Genomic DNA, 17593 nt, shown 5'->3' with positions numbered 1-17593 from the left:
TTATTTTAATCTTATACAGTGAAGATCATTCTAAACTTTCCGTGTTTGCGACAAATAAACCCTTAAAGGATAAACTCAGTATCAAGGTTCTGCAAGTATCCTAAGTAGCTATTTATACACTTCACTAATCTTTGTAATTGGCTTGTCTTTTACTGCCATTAATTAGATGATGTAGTATTCCATTAATAAGAGTGACACACCTCAGCATTTTTACCTTTAATTATAGACTGTATCTTCACTAGACACTGAGGCTATTGACAAAATAGCCTAAATGTTGCCTGATATACACATACTATTTTTACAGAGCGTATGTGTTTCTTATTGAATCCCTAGCACCTAGCATCGCACCTGACATGTGATACGCACTACACTATCTGCCCGGGGTATATGTGCACACATCTATCTTTTTTTTGTTGTTCTCTTGCAGCACCCTTACCCTTCTGAAGAACAGAAAAAGCAGTTGGCACAAGACACGGGACTCACCATCCTTCAAGTGAACAATTGGTAAGTAATCTGGCTTTGGGCAACCTGCAGCTCATGTTTTGCATTAACAAGACACACCCAGTTGTTGCTGTTTTCTCTGGTGGCTCCTTGATGGAAAAGTGAAAATAAATGGTTGACTGACAGGTGAGAGCACTGGCTGGCATAGAAAAAAAAAAAAAAAAAAAAAAAAAACCCAAAATCCAAAAAGAAACAAAACAAGCCAAAAAAACCAACATTGCATTGCATTCCATTGCCTTTACAAATTGATGAGTTTTAGGCATAATGTAAGTTAAGTATTTAATTCGCATACACTGTGGCTCCATAAATGGCTTTTCTCATTTTAGGATAACCAATAGAAGGAGTGGCATTTGTCCTAGTTTCTGTGGAACAAGAAAATCCACCATCACATATCAGTCAGGTTTTAAATTCACTGAATAGTTAACTGCAGTTATTTTGTCAGGGCTGAGCTTTTGAGGATAGTGTCCCCTTTCCTCCTATCCTCTGTCCATGGAAAAAGAGAAATTATTTATGTTTCCACTTTGAAGCTGTTCAAAACCCGATGTGTTTCAGGGCTGTTCAATACTATTTCTAAGTAAATGTGTGAATTCCTGATTTGGGGGGAAGCTGAGATTACGTACCAAGTACTAGCCAACAATATTCTGACAATGTACTGTGGTGTGGCAACAAGGCTTTGGGAAAGTATGATTTATTACCCTTTGTGAGTGTGCTGAAAGCCAGGTTCATATAATCACCCAGAGCTAGTGTCATATTTGAAGGGTATCGAAATCCAATATCCTCTCAAACTAAGTGTATCTAATTAATTGTCCTAATATTTTTAGATTAGTGTTTATGATGGGGAAACCTTATCCTCTTTGAAGTAAAATCCAGAGAAGGCCCACAGCCTGGTTGGGGAAAGGGGAGAACTGGGGGTGCCAGTTTGCAGACAGAAGTATTTCTTTCTGTTCAGTAAGTGTCAAAGATTAATATTACAGAATCTCTGATTACATGGCCTAATCCATTTTGGTGAATAAATTTGTTCTTGATGTCCATTGCACCTACATTAACAGACCCTTCTCTGTTAGAGAGCCTGGGAGCCTTTGGGAGAGATTCCAGATATATTAAACCCCATTACAGAAAATGTAATTTCTGTCAATATAATCCCATGTATTCTTCAATTTAGTATTTTAGAGATAACAAGCTACTTACAATATATTTGCCTTTGGAGGATTAATTTACAAAGTGCACTATCTGCAAGACGCAGACAGACTCACATAAGCATTGCTTGTAAGGGTTATCAATTTCTATGACCTTACCGCAGCCTTGGGAGATCAATTTTTGCAGCCCTTTAGCCAAGTGGATAGGGAGCCAATGGAAGCCATACTATACCTAAATGTGTTGCTACGAGGGTGTCACTGCGGAGATTTTTTGTTTGCCTTGTACCTGCTATTGTATCTTCATTTTCAAGACTGTTGATACTATATATTTGAACTTAGTCTTCAGATCATCCTGGACAATGTTATAGGATAGACCATCCATTTTGCATGCACGTCTGAATTCAAATATATTTTCGAGGTTAAACTGATGATGTAATTTTAATACAATGGAGGCTGTACAAATGTATTTCCCTGGGAAATGTTCCCATCCGAGGGCCGAGGAGTGGCAGGGCGAACTCTAATCAAGGAAGGCGAAAGCGCTGCCACTCAGGTGATCTATCACACACGGCATCTCTGTTCCTCTTCAGTGTTGCTAGCAAACTCCCTCCGTAAACATTGTTACCGGTGAGCAAATTCCAATACAACTTGCTTTCCACAGGTGGACCAACTTAAGGGCTATTTCCTGTGGATGCACAGGCAGGCAGGCATTCCTGTGACACCAGACAGTATGCAATTGTCATTTTCCTAGGTTCTATACAGTGGTCATAAAGCAACTTCCTCGGTTTTGCAATTAGAAGAGGAAAAGAGGGACCTTAAAAAAGTTAAACTACTTTTCAGAGTATGTGCAGACCTACTATAAACTTCACACTGATAACTCAGTTCTGCCCAGGTACGGACATACAGATCACTTTTAGTTACGCGCAATGTAAACAAGATTCTGACCTCAGCTGGCACTGTGTACTGTGCCTGTGTTCTCTCTACTTCTGTGTGGAGTTAGAAGTGACTTTTGCTTGTACTTCGTTGTTTTGCATTTGGCAACTGTCTCAATTCTAACAGCTAGGTGGTAGAGAATTCTCCTCAAGTAAGTAAAAGTTTTAAGAGAGATTGTTTCGCCTAAGTTTGGTGAATAATGACATTCCCGTGTTTGCTTTGAGTTTCTAATGGTTTATTAATTATCATCCAAGCCTTCAGCTTTTGAGGAGCTGATAATAGATTTATTTTTTTGTTTATAGGCTTTGAGTAGGAAATAGGTTGGAAGAATGGGGAAACCTAGATGATGCTGGATGAAAACCAAAGATGTCAGAGCATCTTAAACTATGGTATACTTGCAGACTAACAACAGCATAAACACTAAAGGGTTTTCATTTTCCTTTCTCATAATAAAAAATTACGCAGAGCTTTTTTGAGAGCCTGTAAACATTTTTCCTGTGTTGGATATCAAGCCCAAGTTACTTCCTTCTAGCAATCATAATTAAAAGAAAAGCGTCATTAGTATTTTAGCATTTCCCCTTCACTTCATTTAGCCACAACATTTAAAAATGTGTGTCTTCCTTCTTGGGTTTCTTAAAACTTGTTAACACACATGTACATTTTGTACGAACTATGAGTCACTGCTGGAGAGATTTAATAAAATGCTGAAGGGCAGGTTGGGTGTAGATCAGTCATAATTATTGGCAGCAACATAATGTATCGAAGCACACAATATGAAAGTGAAAAATAGAAACTCGTGTCTAGTTGTTAGCTTGTCATAGAAACCCTGGCCGATGCAGCTTTCAGTTCAGTTTTGATTGAAAAATGAGACGAGAAAAGTTTGGTGTATTGTGATGGCCCTTTCATTCCATTGCTGAACTGATCTTCTCTAATTGCCGCAAGTGATACAAACTACCTGCCTTGGCTAAGGCCAAAGCAGATGGAATCTGGAGGGAGGGGAGACAATAGGGAGAATGTAAATGGAAAACAACAAGACAGGTTTGATTAATTAAAAGAAAATTTGGATTACAAGAAACAACCATTGTCACTCTTATAGTTGATCTACTTGTCAGAATGAAAACAGAGAGGAGGGATCTTAAAACGGTCGCTGTTTTGCTTATAGGAACTGGGCCCAGGGACGGAATGTGAAATTTATCAGATGAGACATTGTAGGACAAGTCTACGCCAACAAATCTTTTGAGAATTGAGGCAATTATGCAAATAATTTGGGTGAAAATATTTTTACCTTCATTATCTAAGTATCTGAGGCAACTGTGTTTTTTAAAAAATTGACTTCCATAACTAATTGCCTAAACATTTCAATTCTAGCATGCCGTGATAGACTTAGACTTAAAAGCTTAGTAATTTTTGAAATATAATATGTGCCATTGACTCATGTATTCTTCTCTCTTTGCTTTCTCACTCCCAGTTATGATTTGATCCAAAAACGAGAAATAATAACATTTGGAGCTTTTGCTTTCTGTTTTTTCATTGTTGTGGTGGTTGTGAAAATTACTTCTGTGAAAACATATTAGTAATATGTCGAGCATTTTAGTCATTTAAGCAGAAACTTTTTGAATTCTGAGATGATCATTTAGGTCTTTAATTATTTAGGCAGAACTTTAAAGAAAACACACACACACACACACACACACACACACACACACACACACACAAGGTTAATCAATACTTGGTTCTTTTTTCTCCCGAATATACCAACTTTATTTCTTAATTTGGAAATATGAGCGTAGAATGGCCGGATAAAGACTCCCTTCTGTGTCTTCACAGCAGTGTTGCAGACCTGGGGATTCCATATGATGCAGACCTGGGCCGGTGGTTGTATCTTACTTGCCCGATGCCTCAGACATACTCTGCCTCAGCAGAGTTCTAGCCTAGGGTGTATTGAATAAATTTGACAGTGTCTTTGTTTACTACTATTCATCCAGACACTTTCCCATTAAGGCCTAATGTTAAATGATTATTTCTTTATGCTCTGAGAAGGCAATATGGATTTTAGGTGCAAAATATATAGTGTATGTGAAATACAGTGTGTATGCAGAAAGAAAAATCACTCTATGTCAGTTGGGTGCGTAAAATTCCAGGAAGCATCCTAACATCTGAGGTGACACTTTACAGAACTATCACAGCTCTGTAGTTCTCAGATTTAGTACATATACCAGATTTTCCTAGTTACTTCATTTATTGCCTTCAAAACTGCAAAGCATTCAGGCATCACTTCCCATTTATTACCAGTGGGGTGGGGGGGAGGGGAAGTATGTTATCCTTAGAGATTTATGCCACTGGCGGGTAAAAATGTAAACTTATTTTTTAAAAAATAGGATCTCCCTTTTAATAAACAGATCCAACTGTTAAAGGTCAGGTTTCTTTCTGAGTTATGGTAATACTGTAGCAAATACTTTTATAAGTAATCAAAGATTCTATAAATATAGGTACCTGTGTAGATGTAAATGTTAAAACATTCACAAATTATCCTTTCAACTTCTGCGATCTAAAAATCAATAGGGGGTCATAGGGTTTCATAGAATTGCTCTGCTTTTTCTTCCAACATAATTTAATAATACATTTTACAGATGTTGTTTAAACATTAGGCACAGATTGTTTTGTCAATAAAGCTAAACAGAGGCATGACACAAAAGCAAGGAAAACAGATGTAAAAAACAGTGCACCATGCAAGAAGCACTGGGTCATTTGTTTGTTATTCAACTGCAAAATGAAAGTGCAGGGTGTATAGTGATTTTCTTTGCCTAGAAATCACCTAGGGATGGAACAACTTCACACACAAAAGGTAATTTTATTAAGCAGGTGGTTTAACTTTTTCCCTTGAGAGTTTCAGTGTAACCTACATTTAAGGTAGGCTTCCTAACTGATCAATGGAGTAACAGGTGCAATATTTTTGAAAGAAGAAGGAGAAATATAAATAGAATAAGTCTGCAGCATGTTACAGAATGGGTTGTTGTTCTCCAAGCCCCAGTTAATTGCTATGCTTTTCACCTTGAGTGTCAATTCTAATAATATTACCTTTACGGGCACTTACTGTGGGCTTAGATTATAGCAATCAGTAATACTCACTAGATAAAATACTGTCTAGTTGCTCGTAAGAAAAATATTGAAATCAGTCAAAAAATGTTTAGCTTGCATATTGCCTGAGACAGAACTGGCAAGGTGCCAGGCAGGCAGGGTATTATTAGGAAAGCTGAGCAAATAGCTCGCAGGGAAAAGAGCTGTGAATTTAGAAACCTTCAGGTATTGTCATGTCAGAGAGTCTTAGGAGTTCAACAGAGACGCTGCTTTTGTCTGCAGATTCTAAAAATTTCCAGCAAACAATCCTCTTTGAAAATGACTCTGCAGTCTGTTAAATATACTTTGTTGTAAGTTTTACACAGTAAGTTTACTCTGAGCTTCCCCACACTGTGTAAAATCCCACTGTGAGTACTGTGAAAGGTGGAAACCCCTCACCAAGTAGGTGGTGGCCCACAGAGGCACTGGGCGGAAAACCCTGCCCCTTCTCCCATGGGGCCCTGAGTCTGGGTGAGAAAAGAAAGGGGAAGGGGTGGGATGAAGGAAGGTGGATTTAAAGTCCCAATCCTCCTCAGTGTAACTGCCGTCTCTCCTCCAGCCAGCATCCAAAGACAGTTTCTGAGCTTTTCAGGACAAGGCAGGAGTGTGATGCCTTGAGAGGCCGTACGACCTGAGCAGGTACTTCAGGACAACTGAGGGCTGGGGTGCAAGTGAGTGAGTTAGGAGACTGATTTATCCATCCTAAGCCCAGTGTTTCCGAATGTCCATGGTCCCTTTCAAAGCTGTGAAACCAGTGGTTGGTGGTTGACTTTGAACATGGTATGTAGGTCAGCAGGACTTGTTATGAGTCCTAATGAAGCCAGATTTGTTGTTTTCGGTGTCTTGGCACAATTATCTGGTCAGAGAGATGGAAAAAATCTGCCTGTGTGTCATGCAACCTGGCAGAGCAGGACCTGACTCCCATTTGCTTGTAGACAGCGTGGGAAGTGAGGGGGCTGAGAGGCATCATGGATCAAGGGGGAAGAGCCTGGCATCCACAGGTGGGTAAGGAACAAACTGCCCTGTAAGCCTCAGGACAGCATACAGTTTATACAGGGCAAGTAAGGGGAGGGAATATGCAAGAGAAAGAACATTCTGAGCCAAAACATTTCAGCTGTCTTCCCCACTCCTCATCAATCACATACGTGTCCTTGATCAAGTCACTCCATTTTGACCGGTGACAGCTTCTGCTGCTAAAATGGACCACATTGGTGGGACCCAGTGCCTCTTCCAGGTCTACTACTTTATTTTAAAGTTTATTCATTTATTTTGAGAGAGAGAGAGTGTAGGGGAGAGGCAGAGAGAGAGAGAGGGAGAGAGAGAGAGAATCCCAAGCAGGCTCTGCACCGTCAGCACAGAGCCTGATGTGGGGCTTGAACTAATGAACTGTGAGATCATGACCTGAGCTGAGACTGACTGAGCCACCCAGGCACACCCAGCTTTACTATTTTAGACTCCGTAGTACTGCAAACCAAAGAGAAGCAAGGTGATCGCTCTGAAACTCTGATTCCAGCTTTACACGAGGACTAGAAAAAAAAAAAACACAAAAAAACCCATGTCCTTTGATAAAGAGACAACCAGGGAAATTAATTAAAAAGTTACTACTTTTCTTCATCTTAAGTAAGCAAATCAAGCTCTGTAAAATAAAAACTGGATGAAATTAAACATTATCACAAGACATGAAAAACATGTGTGCTGTCATTTTAGGATTCATAATAAAGATAAATCAGTTGTTTTTAGCAGTGTGCTACGAGTCTATGAAGGGCATGACAGATAATAGGCTTGAAATTTCTGAAGTTATTGTACAGCAAAATTTGTTTTTTCCTGAGGCGTTCAATCTTTTTCTCTAGTAATTTTGTACATGACAAACTTTTTAGTGGGTGCATTAATAATCTATAAGTAATGGGTTGTCAGGTGTCAGTTAGATAAGATTAAAAGACTGTTTAAGCATTATCCATTTGCTTCTTTGCATGAGTTTTATAGGTCAGGAGAAATAACTTTTTGAATTGTGGTTGTGTGTGCATGTTGTAAGCCCCCCCCCCCCCCCATTTGGCTCTGCTCCAAATATACGTGGAAGAAGTGTATTACATTACATAAATCCGCATGTAGGAGCAGATTTGAAACCCACACTGTGTGAATCAAGGGGACAAATGTCCCAGCTCTCTTCTGTAAACTTATTTTAGTTTTTCAAATGTTACTCTTTTTCTTCTCAAAGGAAACTCTGTTAAGGGGAAGGGGCCTCAGCTGAGAGGGACCCTGAAGCCTTTAGACATTCGGAGTTTCCTAGCAAGTCAGGTTTAGGTCTATTCTTGTCAAATCTGTCTTAAGTGTGTTTACATATAGTTTGCCTTTCTGGTATTTTCTGCTTGCACAGACCTGATCTCCACCTATTTTGTGTCAACAGTTGCTGAGGCTGGTGCTGGGTGATTAACCGTCGAGCACTGAAGCACCACCGTGCTGTGCCCACAGAGACCCCTCTCCACTCTCTTACCTCATCATCTTGCTTCAGGCTGCACCCACATAAAACAAACAGCATTTCTGAGTGGTGAAAAAATCAGCCTGAAATATTAAAAAATGGGGCAAATGTTGCCTCCTCGTTGAATAAAACAATTTTCTCAAAAATGGAGTGGAGCCAGGGGCATAGGGGGTGGGGGAGGAAATGTTTCTGAGGGATTCAGCCTGCATCGCTCCAATGTGTGAATACCCAGAGCTTTGTGTAAAGGCCTGGGGTTTTGTTTTTCTTCTTTCTTAATTTTCAAGGGGGGAAGGGAACATTAAAAAGCCACCAAACAAGCAAACAAAGCCTCCAAAAGACATCATGGATGCAAACAGAGGGTTCTCCCTGTCACTGCCTTTCACTGTCATTGATGTTTTCCTTTTCATTTCCATTCTTATGACACTTTTAAGCCTGACCCATTAGTATGGGAAATACTGAACGCTATCGGGCTCTTGATACCTGAACAATAACAGATAAACAAACAAACTTTAATCTGTTTCCATCCTGGAGAGCTCTTCTTTTCCTCTTTACCCTCTTAACCAATGTGACTGAAGGACCTAATGCCTCACAAGATTAGATCTGATCAGTGAAGAAGGGAAAAAGCATTTGCTTTCCCAAACACAACTTTTTCAGGCTGATGGGGATTATTGGTCTTGAGTTCTTAGCTCAAGCTGTGTTTTAAGAATAGTATATTGGAAGTTAAATGCAATGTGATTAAAAATACATATGTTTAAGTTTCCAGTACTTTCTACCCTAGAATGCTGGTTTGAATGTAAGTAGGTAGTTTTTGAGAGTTGTTGTCCACTTGCAGGGTTTGTTGGCCTATATCCCTTGAACATCTGCTCTGGTTGATTTTATTTGATCCCTAGTTTGGGTCAGAGTTCAGATGTGCTTGGAAAGGGCAGGGAGTAGGGGATGTTGAAAAAGCTAATGGAAAGAATCATACATGTCCAAAGATGTCAGATCTCAGCTCCCACGGCTGGTCACCTGGCAGTACTGTTTACAGAAAGGAAAGTACAATAGGTTATGGCAGAGATTCCCGTCCTTAGGGCCAAGTGGGGGCCAAGAGGGACTAGGGGCCAGAAAAGGCACATCAGAGTCATTTTGAGTGAATGTAGTAGTATAAAAAAGCCTACTGAGACTTAACTTTTGATTTTAGTCGTGCTATTTCTTTTAGGGTTCCAAATAACAAAGGATATGAGATTTTGAAGTTTATAAAAAACGAGCATGGATTACAATTTTAGGAACATCATGCCACTGAATGTCAGAGCCCAAGTCCTGGATGGGATTTTATGCATCATTTGACAGATGGGGCTCAGGGCTTTACAAAGTTATGCTGCTAATTGGAGGCAAGGATGGGGCCGGTTCCTTGTTCAGCACCTCTTCTGTTCCACCATTATGTGCTTATTATTAACAGATTTATTGAGATGTAATTCACATACCATGAAATTCACCCATTTAAAGTGTATACAATTTGATGGTTTTTGGTATATTCACAGATACTGTGCAACAGTCACCATAGTCAATTTTAGGACATTTACACCACCTCAGGAAGAAAACCCTGGACCCTTTCGCTATTGCCCCTCCCCATACCTCTGCCTCCACTCTACTACTAATCCACTTTTTGTCTCTAAGGATTTGCCAATTCTGGACATTTCCCCTAAATGTCATCATGTGAACATGTGGCCTTTTGTGACTGGCTCCTTGCACCTAGCATGTTGTTTTCAAGCTTCCTCCATGTAGCAGGTAGCCTTCATTCCCTTAACGGCTGAAGAATGTTTCATTGTCTGGATGGACCACATTTTGTTTCTGCATTCATCAGTTGGTGGACATTGGGTGTGTGTCCACCTTTTGTTGCTATAAGCATTCGTGTACAAGTCTTTGGACTGTTAGGTATTTTTGAGAATCCTAACGACAGTATCTCAACAAACCCTTGTCTTAGGTTTTAAATTTGCAAAGAAAGCTCCTTTCATAGGCATGAAGTCACTTGGGTCATCACAGCTCTAGCACCTAAACACAACTATGATCTCAGAGCAGCGAGGGGCAATTTTTCCTACTCAGTTCTCACACTCTTCTCCCTAGATGCCGCTGTAACTCTCCCTGTCCTTGGCCAGTGTCTTGACTGTAATAGTGATGAGTGATACTGTTCAAAGAAAAGGATAGCCACTCAAGTGAAACGCACAGTCTCCAAACTTCCCTCAGTGTGACTTAGATGACCACAAGCATTTTCCAGAGATTTGATAAGTTCCAAGAGGAGGTCATTTTATTAGTTTACCGCCTTCATTTGAACAATTTTGTCATATGCCTCAACTGAGAGATTTCTGCCTTTTAGTATAGTTGGTTCCATTTGTATTTAAATCCTATGGATTACATATTGATATATGTTACATGGAACTCGGGTTTTAAGCTTTACTGATTAAAACAGGAATTACAGTGAGCCTTCTAAGGTATAGACACAGGCCTCTACTCCAGTCAAGTCACCTTCACTGTGCCATTCTGTAGTCTAACCTGTGACCAAGTGAAAGCAGAAATCAAGCTGAATTTTGAGATATCCTCCCTTGGTCTCTCCCTTGGAGTGGAGATTCCAGGTCTGGGAAGCTTTTGGACTAGTGAAGTCTTAGGGAGCTGAGGCAACTAAAGGAGAGATCCTCCAGAAAGGAAAGAGCTCAGAGACACTCCCAGGTGGTATTGGGGTTCTGTGACACCTTATATATGCCAGGGCCGGCCACCATTCTCATACAAGAGGGTTTCAATTCCAATCTTGCAGGGGAAGTTTTATTTGGAAAAAAAAGTGCATATTTGGTGATTAGGGTGGCCACACACCCCAACTGCCTGGAATATTTGTGGTTGATGCCTGTTGTCCAGCCTAATTGTTAATAGTGTCCGTTTACTCTCAAAAGTGTCTCAGCTTAAATGATAAATTATGTGGTCATCCTACTTAGAATGGAGATTGGCTGGGGCACCTGGGTGGCTCAGTCAGTTAAGTGGCCAACTTCTGCTCAGGTCATGATCTCACTGGTTTGTGGGTTCAAGCCCCGCATCAGGCTCTGTGCTGACAGCTCAGAGCCTGGAGCCTGCTTCGGATTCTGTGTCTCCCTCTTTCTGCCCCTCCCCCATTCATTCTCTCTCTCTCTCTCTCTCTCTCTCTCTCTCTCTCTCAAAAATAAATGAAAACATTTATAAAAAAAGAATGGAGATTGGCAGAAAATTAGGATTTGTTTTAAATAAACGTATTTATTCTGTAATGTTTAAGGGACGTTTAGTTAGATGCGATTTTACTTACTTTTTGTAAAATACAGGAAAATTAGAATTTAAATGAAAAATGGTTCAGCTTAGACCAAAGAGAGACACATCTATTCTTTGAATATATTATACCTATTTTAGTTTTTCATTACTACAGAAGGTTTTGTTATCCTAGGTTTTCCTATCACTCCTTTGTTGTGATAATAATCATCTTAATTCCATACACCTTAAGCAAAGCACTATTTTTCTTATATTTGTGCAATTATACAAACTCAACTTTGGCAAATTGTCACATATAAGTAAATACTGCATAAATATTTTATTACGTATGTTTTATATCAATGCATACTTAAGATATTTTTAAACTGTTGGGTATTCCTTATGCTAGGTCTGGCAGGATATCCCCACAATTTATTCCACTGAGTTCGGAGCCTGGTGCTTCAGTGATCTAGAAAGTCATGGGTAGTAGCAGAAGAAACAGAGATCTGCCACTAAAAGAACCCCCCCCCCCCCCCCCCCGCTTGCTTTGAATTCAGGACAGATTAAAGCATTTAGCAAGCTTATATTTTTTTTTAATAAAAAATCATTTTATAATTTGCTTTCAAGGAAAACTTCCCCATTATATATAATGAAGCGATGAAGTATTTGAAAGTTACTCCAACATTTAATACGTGGGCTTGTTATTACTCTGCATTATCATTTTCAAATAATTAGTGATTTTTTTCACTACTGGCTTTGAGGAAAATTTTATATGCAATCAACTTCCTCAGTGGTCTTAGACAACGTAAGCTATTTCTAAAATAATTTGACAAATACGCCCTTCGCTGCTAGAGAAGGGGAACCTTCTACAGACTGCCGATTGATGGGCTTATTGTGATTCGAGGAAATTTCAATATTCTGTTTCTAGAAGGGATGAAGAGCAGAGCATGTGCCCCCTTCTCCCTCCTGTCTACCCCCTTCCCCCTGCCCTCAGCACACAGATGATGTATTGCAGTCCTGGAACTGTTGGATTCGGAGAAGGTTGAGAAACTGGAAAAAGGTGCCAAAAACATGATTTCATAAGGTTTGACTTGAGATGGAGTCAACTTTCTTGAGTGTCTTAAAATAGTGTTTTATGAAATCTTATTTCACAGAGAAAGGGAGTGTAGGAGGCTTGGACCCTGAAGACCGCCAGTTATGGATCATTAAATTCAATAAGTAAATGTAAATCTAAAATGAAGAAATCCAACAAAAGATTTTGAAGTTGATTTTTATTTAAAAGAACAGAGAGTTATTTGAGAGATGGCTAGAACTCATTCCCTGAAGGGTTCGTTTATAAAAGAGGCCTTCAGGTTGTTAGGAAATGCTGACTTTAAAAATATATAGTATATATACTTTTATTTAAATGATTGTGATGAAGTTGAAAGAAATACTAGGAAAGAAACTCATGGAATAGAATAAGGAGAAAAAGGACAAAATTCTGGAATTCAGCAACTAGCTTCCAATGTGAAATTTCATATTTGAAGATTTTTCACAAGTCTTAAACTCTATAAAAATATTTATAGAGATTACCTAAATGAATTTTATATTGATTAAATATTATTTACAGCATGTAATAATTTTATTTTATTTTTAGTTGATAAAGAATAGTGTGTGTAGAAATCACCAGGACTTATTCTTAAGAATGCATGGTATTAATTTAGGGGCGCCTGGGTGGCTCAGTCGGTTGAGCGTCCGGCTTCGGCACAGGTCATGATCTCACAGTCCGTGAGTTCTGGCCCGGCGTTGGGCTCTGTGCTGACAGCTCGGAGCCTGGAGCCTGCTTCGAATTCTGGGTCTCCCTCTCTCTCTGCCCCTCTCCCTCTCTCTCTGCCCCTCTCCCTCTCATGCTCCGTCTCTCTCTGTCTCTGTCAAAATTAACATTAAAAAAATTTAACAAAAGAATGCATGGTATTAATTTTTATGAAGTATGTATGTAGGTATTCCTAAGTTTACCTCAACATTAATCAAAGATGACTGTGACTAATACTTTATTTAATGGATAGTTTAAGTATAGAAGGCATCTTTACTAACACATCTTGCTATTTAATGAAATCTTCTCTTTAATATCAAGTTGATAATTTTTGCTCCTTGGGCATAGGAGGGTATTGTAAAATGGTATTTCTCCACACTTTAAGCTACCTCCTGCTGACTATTACTGAGCCTAGTTGGCAAGAAACACTATAGGGATGACTGAGAGTCCTGTCATTGTTTAGAAACAACAGCATTTTGATTTTATGTGGTTCACTGAGTTGGCTCTGGCATGCTAAAGTAATGCTGTGGGCTCCCCTTAATCATCAGTGAACAAGTAGGTGGTAAACACTGAGGAACAGAATTAATTGAGTAAGGGTGAAAATCCTATCTCCGAAGGTGAGCAAGTCATTTTTCCTTAGTATTGTTAATATTACAGAGAGCTGTACGAGGAAGACAAAGGGCATAAGAATACAGGAAAAGGGGAAAGCTGTGTGGAAAATGTTGTCTGTGGAACAGGGAAAACGTACCCTGTCTTTGGTTCTGATGGATGCCCGCTGTGATCTCTCCACCCTTCCTGGTTCTCACGAAGAGGACACTAAACTTAGCCATCCAGTTTTGTGGGAAGTAACCAGGGCAAGGAGTAGAAGATAAACTGAAGGACAAAGGTCAGCTTTAGAAAGCTGTTCTACCAGATCTTGGTCAGAAAACTCTTCAGGTATTCAAAGAGTGAGAATGAAAAGAGACTGGTGGAATTAGCAGAATGAAAAAAATGTTGAAGTCCGATGATAAACAAACATGTAGGGGGCAAGGAAAAGAGAGAATAAAGGAAAACTTCCTATATTTATTTTAGCATAACTCAGAATTCATCTCCCATTCTCCTTGCCTGATGCCTATTTTAAAAATGCAAAGGATTAAATTCAATTTTGGGATGATCCCACTTTGGAAGATCTTCTCTCCTTCCAACCTCCCATTTTTCCATAGTAGGACTCTGGTTCTAAACGACTAACTAGGTAAAAAGAACTACGTCTCTGTTTATGTTGACATGGAACGAAGCTGGAAGGCCAATCCATTTTCTTCCTTTCCTTTGTAAAACGTCTTGTTTTGAGAAAGGAGATAGTTTGGTCACACAGGAAGAAATTTTAATCCATGATGCTGTGAAAAAAAGAAATATAAGAATTCTTTCCCTAATTCAGTCTTCTGCCACCTACAGAGTGTCCAGTTTTCTAAAAAGTACTTCACAAAAGAACATTGTTTTCAAAGCAAAATGGGATTTATAAAAAAATATACCTTGATGTTCGGAATGTAATATGGAAAGGCAAACAGGATGTTTCCTGACCTTCTACTTAATTAAAAAGTTTACCTTTTTAAATGCCCAATTTATGGCAAATTTGAGACACCTTCTATGAAACCAAGGTGGGAAATGATTTTAATGAGTAAGAAGAAATGTCCTGTTGTCATGTATTCCTGACACTGTACATCTAAGTTTTAAGGGCTATAATGTTTGGACATCAATTGCAAAAATTTTAAAAGTCTTCTCTTACATCTTTAAACTAACAAATGTTTGAAAGAGACCATATTAATATGGAAAATACTAAAGATTGTATATACTTCATGGATATATTTTATCTTAAACTATTTTATGGTTGTTGGAGAATAGATTTTTTTTGTGGAGCATTCAAACTGGAATTTTATCATTCTCTTTCTCATTTCTCTTCAAAAACATTGTTTCTTCTTATGTTAAAGTTCTAATATATATTTATGTATTCAGACATAAATATAGATATATATTTGAACACACACATGAGCTTGAAATAACTATTTTACTGATGCTTCTTGAAATGAGTGTTTTAAGAAGGGAATATGTTCATGTAAGTTTACATAAAATCTAAAGGTCTTTTTTTGGTTCAGTGTTTAGAAAATTTGATAATTTAGAATCTTCCACAATGGAAAGTAAAGCATTCTGTCACAAAAGCGGGGAGGATGAGACGCAAGGTCAGAGGGCATTTTAGAAACAAACAGCTGGACCAGTTTATTTAAACAGATACAGGGATGGGGGAACTGACCTCTGCTTGACTTATAGTGGGAGGAGCAAGAATGTCATTTTATTACTTTGCCCAGAAGGAAAATGTTTTTGTATCTGAATTCACTCCGAAGCCATCTAAACACATGGCTTTACTGTATGTAGCGTAATTCCCAAGGAAATATATAGAAGATAGTAGGATAAAATACACTAAAGAGAACCAAATGTTGAGACGGTTTTAAAATTGAAAAGATGATGTTGTCTTAAAAAATAAAATCTTTTGCTATTTACTTAGTTATTTTCAGATAATGATGTCCACCATGACCCCACATAATATTATCCGTGTTTCATGTAAGTATAGGAAGCATAATCCAATAAGATTCTGAGAGTGTACGATGTCCTATATGTATTGATAATGTTCATTATAGTACAACATTGTTTTAAATTAGTTTCCAAAAGCGAGAACTTCTAAGTGTACCTACTGATGAGGTCAAACAGTTTGGACAAAGTGATTAGGGGTTCTGAGGTTTTCAGTTGTTTTAATTTTGATTTTATTAAATGAAAGGATTCTCACCTTTATATCTACATATGCTATAGAGAGCCTGCATCTGTGTTGTCCATAACAACAAATGGTTATTGCCACCAAAAGAGAGGAACATAGCACCTGGGTACCTGTGGGTCCTTAGCTAAGAGGCTGTGTGATGAGGTATTTGCTCTCTAGATGGGGACTGGAGCAGGTGTGGGGTAACTGCATTTAATGCTGTCACCTGAAGAGCTCCGGAGGCACACAGACAAACCTCAGCATATTGAGCAGAGAGTGGCCCAGGTGGTGAGTGGACTCAAAATCCAAGAAGAACTTACATTCTAGGAGGAACTTGTTAAGGATCATGGATATTCAACCTAGGGAGAAGAGGGGAGAAACCTATGGGGCATGATGGCTACAGTTTAAATATTTGAAGGCTGTCCTGAAGAAGTGAGATTAGAAATGGTTAGGGGCGCCTGGGTGGCGCAGTCGGTTAAGCGTCCGACTTCAGCCAGGTCACGATCTCACGGTCCGTGAGTTCGAGCCCCGCGTCAGGCTCTGAGCCCCGCGTCAGGCGCTGGGCTGATGGCTCGGAGCCTGGAGCCTGTTTCCGATTCTGTGTCTCCCTCTCTCTCTCTGCCCCTCCCCCGTTCATGCTCTGTCTCTCTCTGTCCCAAAAATAAAAAAAAATAAAAAAAAAAAAATAAAAAAAATGGTTTAAATTACCCCCAAGGAGTTGTCCTGGTGAAAGGAGTTTAGATCGAGTAATGCAAAACCGTCTAATAGAAGGCTGTCCACACATCTATGGACTTTCAGGTAAGGGGGCAAATGCTTCATTAGAAACAGCCCAGAAGAGGCTACCTATCTACTTGGTGGGGAGATCATAGAGGTGATTCATGTCAGTGACCAACGTAGGTGACAGTTAAATCCCATTTCAAACCTGAGGTTTAATTTTTCTATGATTCCATGGGTTTAGTAGTCATGGATTCACACCTGAGTTGGTTCTTATGAACTGGTCTTTGGAAATCTGAATGTATGAGTGTGAAGGAAGCAAGCTTTGGAATACAGATAAGTCACTGAATCTTCTAATGCGTAGCCTTATCTTTGTCCATATGCACAAACAGTACAGTCATCAAAATTCCTAGTCTACAAAATGTTCAGTCATGCCTATTCCCAGACTCAACAGTAGGGTCGTTGCCAGTGGTGATTGGCTCAAAACCAGCTCATTTTTAGATATCTATTTAGTCCAGAATATTCTAGATGGGTGGCACAATAGTGGCCATGCTCTGGTCAGGACACTGGGGGAGGGGTGCTCACTACCATTTGCCAGCTGTGTATCAGTCAGCAAGTTACTAACATCTCTTGGGTAACATGTGACCTCAAATAAGTCACTTAATTTCTCTGAGCCTTGGCTTCTCATCTGTTAAAAAGTGCCCTTCCTATTTTTAGATAAATAGTATAAATCATATCCGCAAAATAATATGTTTTTAAAAGGTCTCTAAAAAAATGTTATCAGAGTTCCTTTCCTCTAAGAGCCTGCAGATTATGAACAGTACCATAGATAAAGAGCTGTTTTTTGCTCTCTTACCTATGTTAGTTACTATGAAAATTACTTTTGGTATACGCGGAATATT

At 39.1% G+C, this 17593-nt stretch overlaps 1 protein-coding gene across 2 annotated transcripts in view; it reads left to right on the top strand.

Moving 5' to 3' along the window:
* MEIS1 (Meis homeobox 1) overlaps positions 1–17593 on the top strand; it is a 137315-nt gene that overhangs the window by 112786 nt on the left and 6936 nt on the right. For both annotated transcript variants that reach the window (XM_081795271.1, XM_081795272.1), the window contains exon 9: positions 428–504. In XM_081795271.1, the coding sequence (XP_081651397.1) occupies positions 428–504 (77 nt within the window). The remainder of the gene's footprint in view (positions 1–427; positions 505–17593) is intronic.

Source organism: Panthera onca, chromosome A3, assembly GCF_046562875.1.
Source record: "Panthera onca isolate mPanOnc1 chromosome A3, mPanOnc1 haplotype 2, whole genome shotgun sequence".
Taxonomy (NCBI): Eukaryota; Metazoa; Chordata; class Mammalia; order Carnivora; family Felidae; genus Panthera; species Panthera onca.
Note: the sequence above shows the minus strand (reverse complement) of the source record. Positions and strands in the feature narration are given on the sequence as shown.